This window comes from Chionomys nivalis, chromosome 2 (genome assembly GCF_950005125.1).
Source record: "Chionomys nivalis chromosome 2, mChiNiv1.1, whole genome shotgun sequence".
NCBI classification, from domain to species: domain Eukaryota; kingdom Metazoa; phylum Chordata; class Mammalia; order Rodentia; family Cricetidae; genus Chionomys; species Chionomys nivalis.
In genome coordinates this window covers 135,889-148,677 of record NC_080087.1, presented here as the reverse complement: position 1 = coordinate 148,677, position 12,789 = coordinate 135,889, and the positions used below count along the sequence as shown (strand labels likewise).

General features: G+C 34.4%; 1 protein-coding gene across 1 annotated transcript; it reads left to right on the top strand.

Annotated features, from left to right (window-relative positions):
- Positions 1–7,559: 7,559 nt before the first annotated feature.
- Positions 7,560–8,501, top strand: LOC130869634 (olfactory receptor 4P4-like). The gene has a single exon (XM_057761942.1). The coding sequence runs from the start codon at positions 7,560–7,562 to the stop codon at positions 8,499–8,501; it is 942 nt and encodes a 313-aa protein (XP_057617925.1).
- Positions 8,502–12,789: the final 4,288 nt, after the last annotated feature.

The following is a 12,789-nucleotide window of genomic DNA, read 5'->3' as shown; positions in this document are numbered from 1 at the left end:
GTAAACAGAATAGAATGCTGGGAGGAAGAGGAAGTGAGCTCAGACTCCACAGCTCTGCTTTCTGGAGCAGATGCCATGCTCCCCTCTCCCGGGTAGATGCAGGGCAGCTCCTCTCAGGGGCAGACGCGATTGAAGCAAGCCGCCAGGTCAGACATGCTGAGTCTTTCCCGGTAAGACTGGTGCTACGTAGATTATTAAGGATGGGTTGATCGGAATATGAGAATTAGCCAGTAAGGGCTAGAGCTAATGGGCCAAGCAGTGTTTTAAAAGAATACAGTTTGTGTGTTGTTATTTTGGGGCATAAGCTAGCTAGGCGACCAGGAGCTGGGGCGTCAGGAACACAGCCCGCAGCTCCCACTACATACATACTCATCCAATTTATGTCTCTTTCTCTCTCTGTCTGACTACCTGTGTCTGACTCTGTCTCGGAGTGTTTCTCTTTGTCTGTCTGTCTCTTTCTCAGTCCCTCTGCTTCTCTCTGTTTTTGTGTTTCTGTCTCTCGTCTCTGTATCTTCCTACCCACAGAGTTGTGTGAATTAAGCCCAATTTGTGTTGCCCAAATATTCTTGCATGTTTTGCCTGCCTTAGATTGATGCAATACTAGTCAAGAAACTAAAGGCAATTCTCTCTCTTATACTATCTATCAGTCCCCACTAGCACCTCAGCTATGGGAGAGAATATATGCCTACTTCCTGATGGTTGATGTCTGTCTATATTTCTACACATTCCTAGGATTTTTATTTTTCTAACGAGCTTCTGCTCTTGTGTACTACGTCATATCTGCTCCTTGACCAAATGTGAGTCTCTGTGTTAAATACCAAAAAGAAGCTCCTTGAAGAGGATTAAGCAATGCACTATTCTAAGGGTATAATGATAAATCAATAGAAGTCATTTTAATATTATATCCATTTAACAGAACTATAGTAGCAGCCTCTCCTCTTGGTTCTTTGTGATAGTTTTAATGATAATGGCCCCTGTGGACTCAAATATTTTAATGCTTGGTTCCCAATCGGTGGGCCTATTTTGGGGGAAGTGTATCACTTGTTTACAATTGATGGGGAAGTGTTTCATTGCATGGGCATCAAAATTTCAAAAGTCCATGTCATTCTCAGTTCTTGTGCTTATAGATTAGGATGTACGATCTCAGCGACTTCCCTAATGCCATGCCGATATGTCTGCTGCCATTCTCCCTGCAATAATGGTCATGGGCTCTAACTAACCACCTAAAACTGCATGTCCTAAGAAATTCTTTCATTTATATGTTTTCTAGGTCATGCATGGTATCTCTTTACAGGCATCATACAACTAACCAAAACTACCTATTAACTCTCTAGCCACAGGTTTTTGGACATGCAATAATGGTGTCACATAGTAGTTCCATCTTATAAAATGGTCCTGAAATCACATCAGAGCAGTTTTTTCATTCCATAAAATTCATGCTACCATTGTAATAACTGGCATGTGTCAGCAGGTCATGAACTGCAGCTCTCAGGGCATGTAGCTGGATAACATTGATGATTGCTTTCATCTCTAGTAGGTATTATCACATTCTAGGCATATTAAAAACAACCTATAATGATGAATCCTTTACAAAGGTACTTGCTTGATGTCTCTATTTTTTATGATTTGTGTATTGTGTCTTCAATAACAGTCTTACATTCAATTTTTAGAGGGTGACCAAGAAAAATGACAAGAATTTAAAATGATTGAGAGTTTATGGGACCTCTTGGTTAACAACTCAAAAGGGAGGTAGCCTATTTCTTTTACCTGGGTATTTATTTATTTGTTTGTTTTTCTGCATTTATATATTTTTGCTTGCTTATTTTTATATATGAGTGTTTTGCCTGTATATATGTATGTGCACTTTATGTGTGTCTGGCACCATGAAGACCAGAAAGGAGTAGTGGCTTCCCGCTATTGGACTTATGAACAGATGTAGGGTACTATGTGGGTGTTGAGGACTGAAGTCAGGTCCTTGGCAAAAAGAGATTTTCTTAACTACTGAGACATCTCTCTGGCCATTAACATGTGTTTTTACTCGTTATAATGTGATGTATAGCTCGGGCATTGTTACAAGAAGTGTTCAAAAATATACCCATACACAAAATAAATATGCATGCACATACATATACATCTATGTATACATACATGACCAAAACTGCAAGAAATAGAAAATTATCTGTTTATATCTGTACCCTATTTTTAAATGGGTTATTTGATTTATTGACATGTAGTATATTTTTTCAATATATTTGGGATCAGAGGTGAAGCTGGTAAAAATCTTTTTCCAATTTATAGGCTGCCATCCTGTCCCAAGGATGGTGTCCTTTGGAATTTTTTGAAAGACAATAGCTGATTGAGAGAAACATAAAACAATTCCACTAAATTCAGAAAAAATATAAGCTTGTCCTCTCCCCATACCGATTCAATATGGATGGAGAAATAACATAAAAAAGATAAAGAGGATAAAAACTGGAAAAGAACAAATCAGAATATCTTTACTAGAAGATGATAAGTTAGTATACATAAGAGATCCTAACATTTCCACCAGGAAACTTTTCACAGCTGAAAAACACTGTCAAAAAAGTAACTGGATACAAAATTGACTAATATCAATAGCCCTTGTATAAACAAATGACCAATGGACTGAGAAGAGCCAGGGAAAGAAAACTTTTCACAATAGCCTCAAATAATATAAAATATCTTGGGCTAAATAATGATGCAAGTGAAGAACTTGTATGATAAAGTCTCTGAAGAAAAATTGAAGATTTATAAGAAAAATGGAAAGATCTCCTATGTTCATTGATCAGTATTATTAATGTAGTAAAAGTGGACATCTTACTAAAATCATTCTGAAGATTCAATAAAATATGCATCAAATTTCCAACAAAATTCTTCACAGACCTCGAAAGGACAATTTTCAGTTTTTTATGGAAAAACCACACCAGAAAAGGGTTACCTAAAGCAATCCTGAGCAATCAAAGAACTGCTGGAATTTTCAGTGGTCTTGATTTCAAATTGTATTACAAAAGTATAGCAATAAGAACAGCAAGGTATTAGCAAAAAAAGAAGAAATGATTATTAATGAAATCAAACTGTAGGCCCTGACATAAATCTACACACCTACAGACACATGATTTTTTTTTTATAAAGATGTATACTGGCAAAAAGGCAGCATCTTCAAAAATGGTGCTAATCAAACTGGATGTCTGCTGTAAAAAAATGTAAATATATCCATGATCATCACCCTGTACAAAACTCAAGTTCAAATGGATTAAAGACCTCAAGAGAAAATTGCATACAGTAAAACTGATATATGATAAGGTGGGAAATATCCTTAAACTCATTGGCACAAGAGAAGACTTTTTGCACAGAGAACAATCTTAGCATAGACACTGAGATCAATAATTAATAATGGGCCATCACAAAACTGAAAAGTTTCTCTATGGATCTCTGATATTTATTGAGTTTTCATCCAAGTTAAATAAATGAGTTCCAGGTTTATTGAGAGAATTCCTTCCAAACAAGGTAGAGAACTATTAATGAAGACAGAGGAAGTCAACTTTCAATCTCTGTACTCATTCATATATACACGTAATCTCCAAAATTTGCATACACTTACATGAACACACACATACTACACATGCAGAGAGAGAGAGAGAGAGAGAGAGAGGGAGGGAGGGAGGGAGGGAGTGGGGGATGAAGGCAAGCAAGCAATGGTGTTAATTTTTAAAAGGTTCCATTAGATAATAGCATATACTTTATGGAATTTGTGGGAAAATCCAAAAACTGTAGCTAGAGTTATCACTTACATTTTTCATAAATTTGCCAAATTAAGTTTCCAATTCTATCATTATTTTTATTGTTTTTGTTGTTCAATATCTACGTTTTGTTTTTTGTTTTTTGTTTTTTTTTTTTTACAATCAGTTTCCCATGACTACCTCCTCACCACAATGACAGGTGATTTTATTGTGGCTTTCTGATATTCACAAATAATGGATTCATTGATGCTTGCCCTTTTTAGACTTCTGAACAAAGTTTTAAAAGAAAGTTCTGCTTAACCTTGGTCAGCTGATCTCAGTGAGCTACTCTAGACACAGTGATGCTGTACTGCATTTCTGACAGCACTGTACCAGTCCAGAAAACTAGTTTGTAAGTGAACCGAAACCATGTTTTCACTTCCCCTATGGACTAAAGTAAATGTGATATTGGAAGAGAGCTGTGAATATTTGCCAATACGCATGACATCAGCTTCCTTACCTCTTCAGTTATATTAACTAAAGTTAGAAAGTCAAGTTTGATTTGGAAACGAACCACAAGCCTTTTCCTTCAAAACAAGTAAGTTTTATCTTCAGGTTATACAAAATTACTTGTAAGTTAAAACTTACTAACACATATCCATTACATTTAATGGAAGATTGGAAATTAATAGTAGCTATGGATCATGCTGCATAAAATTTAAATCAAGTGGATGACAAATTAAATTAATTTCCTATATCAGCTATCAATAAAAATTCTGCATGGAATAATATGAATCCTGCTTTTATAATATATTTTTCAAATATAAATGGAATGATTATTTATGATTTTTCTACTTTTTGTTTAAAATTTTAGGGACAATTTGCATATAGTTGAATAAAAGAAAAAATTCATTATGTTTGTTCTTTGACAATTTCATATGTATATTTTTATTATGTTGGTTCTTTGACAATTTCATACATATTATGATTACTTTCTCTTCCCATCTTTTTTGACCTTTCTCTATCTAATCCACTTCCTCTATCAATCCTTTTCCACGATTGAAAGCTTTTCATTTTGTTTTATATCCGTTTAATTTAACCAGAGTCATATGTCAATTACATTGTAAGTATGTACATTACATTTTAAGTATTCATTGGAGCCAAGTGAGGTAACCAGTGAATAACTGATTACATTTTAGTATTGTAGCTAATTTATGAAATAATGAACAATTTCTTATCTGTTTGAAAATCTTGCTAACAAACAAAGCAGATATTTATCTTCCTAAATAGCAATCTTAGTCTATCCTTTGTGATTTTGGGATTTGACAACCTTGCATAATACCTACCACAGAGTAAGCAGTGACTGAAAGATTAATTTTATGTAAATTAACAGAATTTGAGTTTTATTTTCCTTTCATGACAGACAAAAATATTAGATTCAGAAACTTTGTATAATTAATCCCAAAGTCAGATAATCAAGATTCAAAACAAAATTGATTCATTTAGTCTAGTTTTGTTTTATTCTGTTTTGCTTTCAATTATGTTGTTGTAAAGGAAAACTAACATGATGTCTCTAATACTCATAAAGATAGAATTTCCGTACAGAGCCAAGCTATGGAATTTAACATTCAACAAATAAACAATCCATATAAAGCAGTTAGTTTTAGCACCAGAGGGCACAGTGGTTTGGAGTATGCATAATATTGTGATAAATTAATTATAAAACATTTTGGAAAATATTGGAATTATGATAAAATTGAAAAAAAATTGAGACTGGAAATGGCATAATGTCCAACTTCATCTCAGTACAGTTTCAAGAAAAAACAGTGAAGGCTGTGGAATTTAAGCTAACTCTGATCTGATGATATCTCATTCTGTGGCAGGAGGGCAGTGTGCAAAGAATTGGAGTCAGTATGCTAGTAATAATACAGGCAGATGAGAGAGACGAAATTCAGTATTATTTCCTGAGTAGTGATAAAATGGCTTATATATGGAATATAGATTAAATACATCAATAGATTTGTGTACACTATTGTTATTATATTTATCTCGTTTTTCTCTCTTACTCCTTCAGAAACCCTCAAATAATCTTCCTTCTTTTATGTCTTCTTTGTGACTTGCTGAATTTACGAACAACACACATATGTATACACATTCACACATGTTACTCTAAAGTATGATTAATAATAATAATAAATTTGAATAATTTCAAGAGCATTGATTAATTTTTTGATTTGTCTGATTATTTGACTTTTATATAAAATGCAAAAACTAAATGCTAGCCTCTTTAGCATGTCTCTAAATTCATTTGTACTCAAATATACAATTATTCCTTTAAAATTAACTCTGTGAATCCAAAATGTACAAAACAATGATCTTATAATCTTCATTTAAAAAGAATTAAGTTCTTCAGATTTTTTCTGTTATTGTTGTGATAAAACATGCTATAGATATTTTTAAAAACTGATTTAGTATGATGTTTTGAAGAATCTCAAAGAGCTGCAGGCAGAGTATTATCCTATAAAAATGGGGAAAATCCCAAAAGTGTCTTTATCCAGCTCATGTAGAACGTTAAGAAGACAGTAAATAATTCATTCCTTCCATGTAGTCAGAAAAATATGAGTTTTAAAAGACGTCAAAATAGAGCATTACCTTTTGTAAATCATTCGTAATAATGTGGAAGCCTGAAGTGCATCTGTTAATTAAAATTAAAATTTTATGTGACAGTGAAGAGAAGTTTTTCCTCACTGTCCAGGGTAATGGATTCCAGGAGAGATGCACACATGCTTACTCTTTACACAAATTAAATGACAACTTAAATGAATCTCAAACTTACTGGCAGTATTATTATGTGCAACTAATATAAAATATTTATAATGTACTCCTTTGCATAAAATATTAGTGAATTTCTTGTATGATCTAGCAGACTGATTAAAAGTTTGCTTCTAGATTATTTTCTTATACTAGTGATATTTAAAATTCTACAAGTCAAAGGTGTTTATGCATCCTAAAGTGAGATTGTGTGGGTAGAATAGTTACACAGTGTACGTGAAACTTGGGTTCTATCTTTAGTATCATCAAAAGAAAGTAATGCTGGGAAAAAGTTAACACAGAAGTACTCATGATGTCTGGATTACTTTACTTCGGGATGATTAAAAGTAGGAAATGTAGATAAAATAATTGGGAGAACCTGAAATACACAGTTTGAGATCTTGAAACTGACATTGCTGGAAACTTAAGAGTTCTCACTTCTAGGTTGGTGTGATGATTAATCATTATCAAATTGACACACCTGGGAAGAGTTGAATAATCACCTACATATAATTTACCTGTGAGATGTCCATATGGCATTTTCCTGTTTGTTAATCTATAGGCACTTCATGAATTTACATATATGTGTGTTCACATTTAATCATTTGTTTCTGTATCTCTTCTCAAAAATTAAAAGAAAAATAATAAACTGGACTGGGATGATTCTACAGAAGTAGCTATTCTATAGTTCTTTGGTGGTATCCTATCCATTTTTGTTTGACAATGCATCCCTATAGAATCCCTATACAAATATATTTTATTCTACGACATTAATATTCATCTCAAATATGTAAAACTATTTAGCAGCTATTTCTGTTTTATTACACACACAAAAAAAAAACACTGAAGGAAATCTTTCTTAAATAAAGATGACATTTTAACATTCTTCAAACTCTGAACATTTTTAATCTAATCTGCTCCCTGAAAGTGGACAATATGCAGCATTGTGCTAAGTGTATTTCACACATGTTTAAATTTATTTCAGATTGATACAGACATTTGCAGATCATGGACTATAGGACTAATATCACAGAATTAGTTCTTCTAGGACTTTCTCAGACAAAAGAAATACAAGCTCTCTGTTTTGTCTTATTTTTACTTTGTTACATTGCAATTTTATTCAGGAACCTACTTATCATGATTTCTGTCACATGTACTCACCTTATCAACCAACCCATGTATTTCTTTCTGAGTTACCTTTCATTCTCAGATCTGTGTTACACCTCCACTGTGACCCCCAAGCTGATCATCAACTTAGTAGCCACAAGAAAGTCAATTTCCTACAATGGCTACATGACACAGCTCTTCACCATGCACTTCTTTGGGGGCATTGAGGTCTTTATCCTCACAGGAATGGCCTACAACCGTTACGTGGCCATCTGCAAACCCCTGCACTACTCTATCATCATGAGCAGGCAAAAGTGCGATGCCATGATTGCTGCTTCCTGTGCTGGGGAATTTCTGCATTCCTTTGGTCAGTTTACCCTGTCAGTATTCTTACCTTACTGTGGCCCAAATGAAATAGATCACTACTTCTGTGACGTGTACCCTCTGCTCAAACTGGCCTGTACTGACACCAGAAATATTGGTTTCTTGGTTATTGCTAACTCTGGCCTGATGGGCTTAGTGACTTTTGTAGTCTTGTTGGTATCATACGCTGTGATCATATATACTGTCCGGTCTTACTCTGCAGAGAATCGTCGCAAAGCCCTTTCCACTTGCAGTTCCCACGTTACTGTAGTCATCCTTTTCTTTGCTCCTCTACTCTTCATTTACATTCGACCAGCAACGACATTACCAGAAGACAAAATATTTGCTCTCTTTTACACTATTATTGCCCCCATGCTCCACCCCCTGATTTACACACTCAGAAACAAGGAGATGAAGAATGCCATCAAGAGATTGTGTCACCGTATCACAGGGAACAAGGGAAATAGACCAAAATTATAACTGCTTTCTACCATCACAGTTTCTGGAAGGTACTTCTAACTTAAAGCATCAAATGGCAAATAACCTTTTGATGTTATGTAGCGATATGTAGATGACGATGAAGAATTTCAAATGAAACATACTTAGGAATAAGTTTAAACAGGCAGAATCCTTGAAGGAATAAATAGTCCCAAGAAACTCTTAATATAAAATTTCTTTTTTGTCAAAACTTACATTCTCATATATCACTTGTTATTATTCTAAAACTGGTATTAAGACAGCCCTATCACCTGAACTCTAGAATATATTTGGACTTCACCAATGTTATTGTTTTATCACAATTATAATTACCAGTCTTTTTGTGGTTCAGAATGTGAATCAGAATATCATACTTCGTTTTATTTCCTGCTTTCCCTGTAAGTCTTCTCTGATATTAATCATTTTTTAGTTTTCCATGTTTCTGTTGTTGTGTAGCCATAAGAATCAGATATAATACCAAAAGACCCTAATCTGAGCTACTTATTTTTAGATAATATTATAGAAGAGAAACCTCATATAACCTTAATATCACAGTCAAACAGTTGGTTATTGAGGTTCCTACCATTTCACATCATAAGAGAGTTGTTACCATTCCTTTCCCTAATCCATCTTTTAGAAATTGTTGCAAGGAGGGGCTGCTTATTCGTCCCGGCCACCAGGCTAGCTTAGCCCCGAAATAACCACACAGAAATTGTATTAATTGAATCACTGCTTAGCCCATTAGCTCTAGTTTCTTATTGGCTAATTTTTACATCTTAATTTAACCCATTTCTATTAATCTGTGTATGCCCTGGCTCTGGTTGATCCATGGGGTATCTCCAACTCCACCATTCTTTCTCCCAGCATCCAATTTTGTCTTGCCAATCTACCTAAGTTCTGCCCTATCAACAAGACTCAAAGAAGTTTCTTTATTAATCAATAAAACAAAACAAAGACAGAAAGACCTCATACACCAAGAAATGAGCTACTAACTCTGGTTTACTCTCACTATAGACCTGTGTGAGTTTAACCTCATCTTCTGCAAGAAAGTAATTCAGAAAATTATTTTTAGTTAAGTATTTTGTTTCCTTGATAATAATTTTTTCGTATAATATATTCTTATTATGACTTTTCTTCCCCCAGCTTCTCTCATTTCTTCTGTACTTATACACTTATGTGTATCCACACCCTTTCTGTATCTCTTAGAAAAAAAAACAGGTATCTAAAGAATAATAATAATTACATGAAAGGAAATACAATAAACTAAAACCAAACCAAACAAATCAGAAAAGGACAAATAAACAGAAAAAAAAAAAGAACCAAGGTTAAAACATTAGAAGCCCACATAAATGCAGAGACACATGATGGTACACAGAGGATTTCCATAAAAACACAAAACTGGATGTCATGATATTTGTGAAAATGACTAATAAGAGCTAAAAACAGATAGACAAACAAGAAGAAAAGGTGGGAGGAAGGGAGGAAAAAAGGAAGAAAGGGAACAGTGTTACATAATACTGTAAAACAAAGACCCTCCAAATATGTCACTGAGTTCATTTGTGCTGACCATCCCCTGCTGGGCAGACAGCCTACCATTAAGAGTGGTTTGTTTTTTCACTGATATTCCCTTGTAGAAAACTAATTTTTTTATCTGCAAGTAGTTATCATTTGAAGATTGTTTCTGGGTTAGGTTCGGCAGCTTATGTCCACTTCTTTCAGCTCTAGGACACCATCTGATGCAGACCTATGTATATTACCTAAGTCTCTGTTACTATTCATATCAGCTGAGTTAGAATTCTTTGTTTCCGTGGTGTTCTATATCATCTCTGGGTCTTATACTCTTTATGCCTCCTCTTCTACAGTGTTTCTTGAGCAATGAGGGAGGGGAGAGGTTTGATAAAACATTCCTTTTAGTGTAGCAAGGTTTATTATTCTCCATATATTTTTTGGCTGTGTGTGTCTATATTCGTTTTCTTCAACTACAGGAGGAAGCTTCTCTGATAAGTACAGCAGAATGTAGTTAGGAGTCACTTTATTGCTGTGTTCCTTTTGAAAACTGTAGCATTCATTTTACATTAAGTCCCTAGTTTATCTAGTCTCAGGTTCTTGGCTATCCAAGCAGTATCAGGTATAGGCTGAATCTTATGGAATGGCTCTTAAATCAAATCAGATATTTGTTGGTTACTCCCACAAGATTAGTGTCATTGTTGTACCAGCATATCTTTCAGTCCGGTCTTCATTGTAGGAGGTTTGATGTTTACCTTTCTACTTGGTAGCATCTAGAGTTCATCCCATATCATGAACATTTTCCGTAGGGTTGAAGACACTATATAGATAGTCATGAGCTCAACTTCTCAGTGTCCAACAAGTTGAGTAGGTGCTGTATTCAGCAATAGGACCTTACCTTCAGTTGTAGGGAGCAACCAATATTCTTGGCTGTAAGTGGAGACTGCTCATTCTGGCCACCCAGAACCTATTATCACACAGATTATTAAATCACACAGAAACTATCTTAATTAAAACACTGGCCAATAGCATAGACATATCCCTAGCTAGCTCTTGTAGCTCAAAACAATCCATTCATTACAAGACTGTAGCTTATTAGTAAGTATCCAGCATCAGTCTCCTTCAATAGCTACATGGTGTCTTTTTTACTCCACCTACTCTCTCTATAAATCTCTATTTGGAATTCCTTCCTTGCTTTACTCTGCTAAGTCATTGGCCAAAACAACTTTATTCATTAACCAATAAAAGCAACATCAATACGGGAGGACATCCCCCATCACTTGGCAATAGCTTGGGATGCTTAGGTATTCAAATGGAACCCTTAGAAAAACAAATTAATCAGATGTATCCCATGGGGTCCTGAAAGTTTCATTAGGTGACAAGAGGCGTCGAGGTGGGGTTGTGTATCACCATTATTTTATGATTTCATTCAGATAACTTTCATATATGTATATATTTTAAGAAACATATCGTGTATTACATTTCCATACAACCTCTCAAATGGCCCTTAGTATTTTGGTGTTCTTTCCTTTCCCTCTCTACCATTTCCCTTTATTGACCCTCCCCCATTTCAATTTTCTATTCTTAGGGAGATGAATTTTTCCCCATCCTCCCAGTATCCTATTCTCTACCTATTCTCTGTGGTTATACTGATTCTACCTAAATTATCAATGACTTAAGAGCTAATATTCACATGCAAGCAAATAATCTCTGATAAAATCAAAGGAGTAATTAAAAGGTTCCCTTTAAAAAAGATTTAAAGCCCAGGTGAAATAGGATTCAATAAAGAATTCTACCAGACCTTCCAAGAACAACTAAGGACAATATTCCCCAAATTATTCCACAAAACAAAACTTGAAGAATATTTCCTAATTATTTTTATGAAGCCACTATTACCTTGATACCAAAACCACATAAAGACAAAACAATAAGAGGAAATTACAGAATATTTTCTCTTATGAGAAGAAATACAGAAATTCCCAATAAAATAGCAACAAAATGAATCCAAAAAAATTTTAAAAAATTTCCATCATGATCAAGTTAGTGTCATTCCAGAGATGCAGAATTAATTCAAAATATATAAATCAGTAAATGTAATCTACCATACCAAAAGACTAAAAAAAAACAACAAAAACCATAAACATCTCATTTGATAAATAAAAGGCTCACAAGAACAAGAGCATTAGTTTAATGGCATAGCTCAGATAGTGATAAGGTCATTGTTTGTGTGTATGTTTGTGACATGGCTAAAAAAGGAGAGTCTACAGCCAGTAAATTAGAAATGTGGATAACTCCCTCACGTAAAGATGAAGAAGGAGAGGTTCAAGGATCAATGAAATAGGAATGCTGGTGCCATTTGTCATGTAAATCCTACTATTCAACCTGGCAGAGCTTGGATGACCTAATTTTGATAAAAGCTTTAGAAAGTTGGTTATGATTGAGAGGATGGACCATGAATGTTTCTGTTAGATGTAACTTTCAGAGAAAAACATCAAAGAACCAGGAAATATAAATGAAAGATTTATAGTAGGATTTAGTTGGAAGGGCTCAGTCACAAATACTCAACCTCAAAAGGCATAAAATGTACAGAGTAATTAGTGATGAATAGGTATTAAAGACAGGAAATGTGTGTTGTAACAGGAGTGCAATTATAGCCTAGACTGGGTTAGGTTTCTCCTTTCTATGGTATTTTTTTCTGCTTTTTTCAAGGCCACCCCATAAATGACAGCTGTTTTATTCTTCATGTTTTGACTTTATATAGTCAATCTAAAATGTACAATGAAAC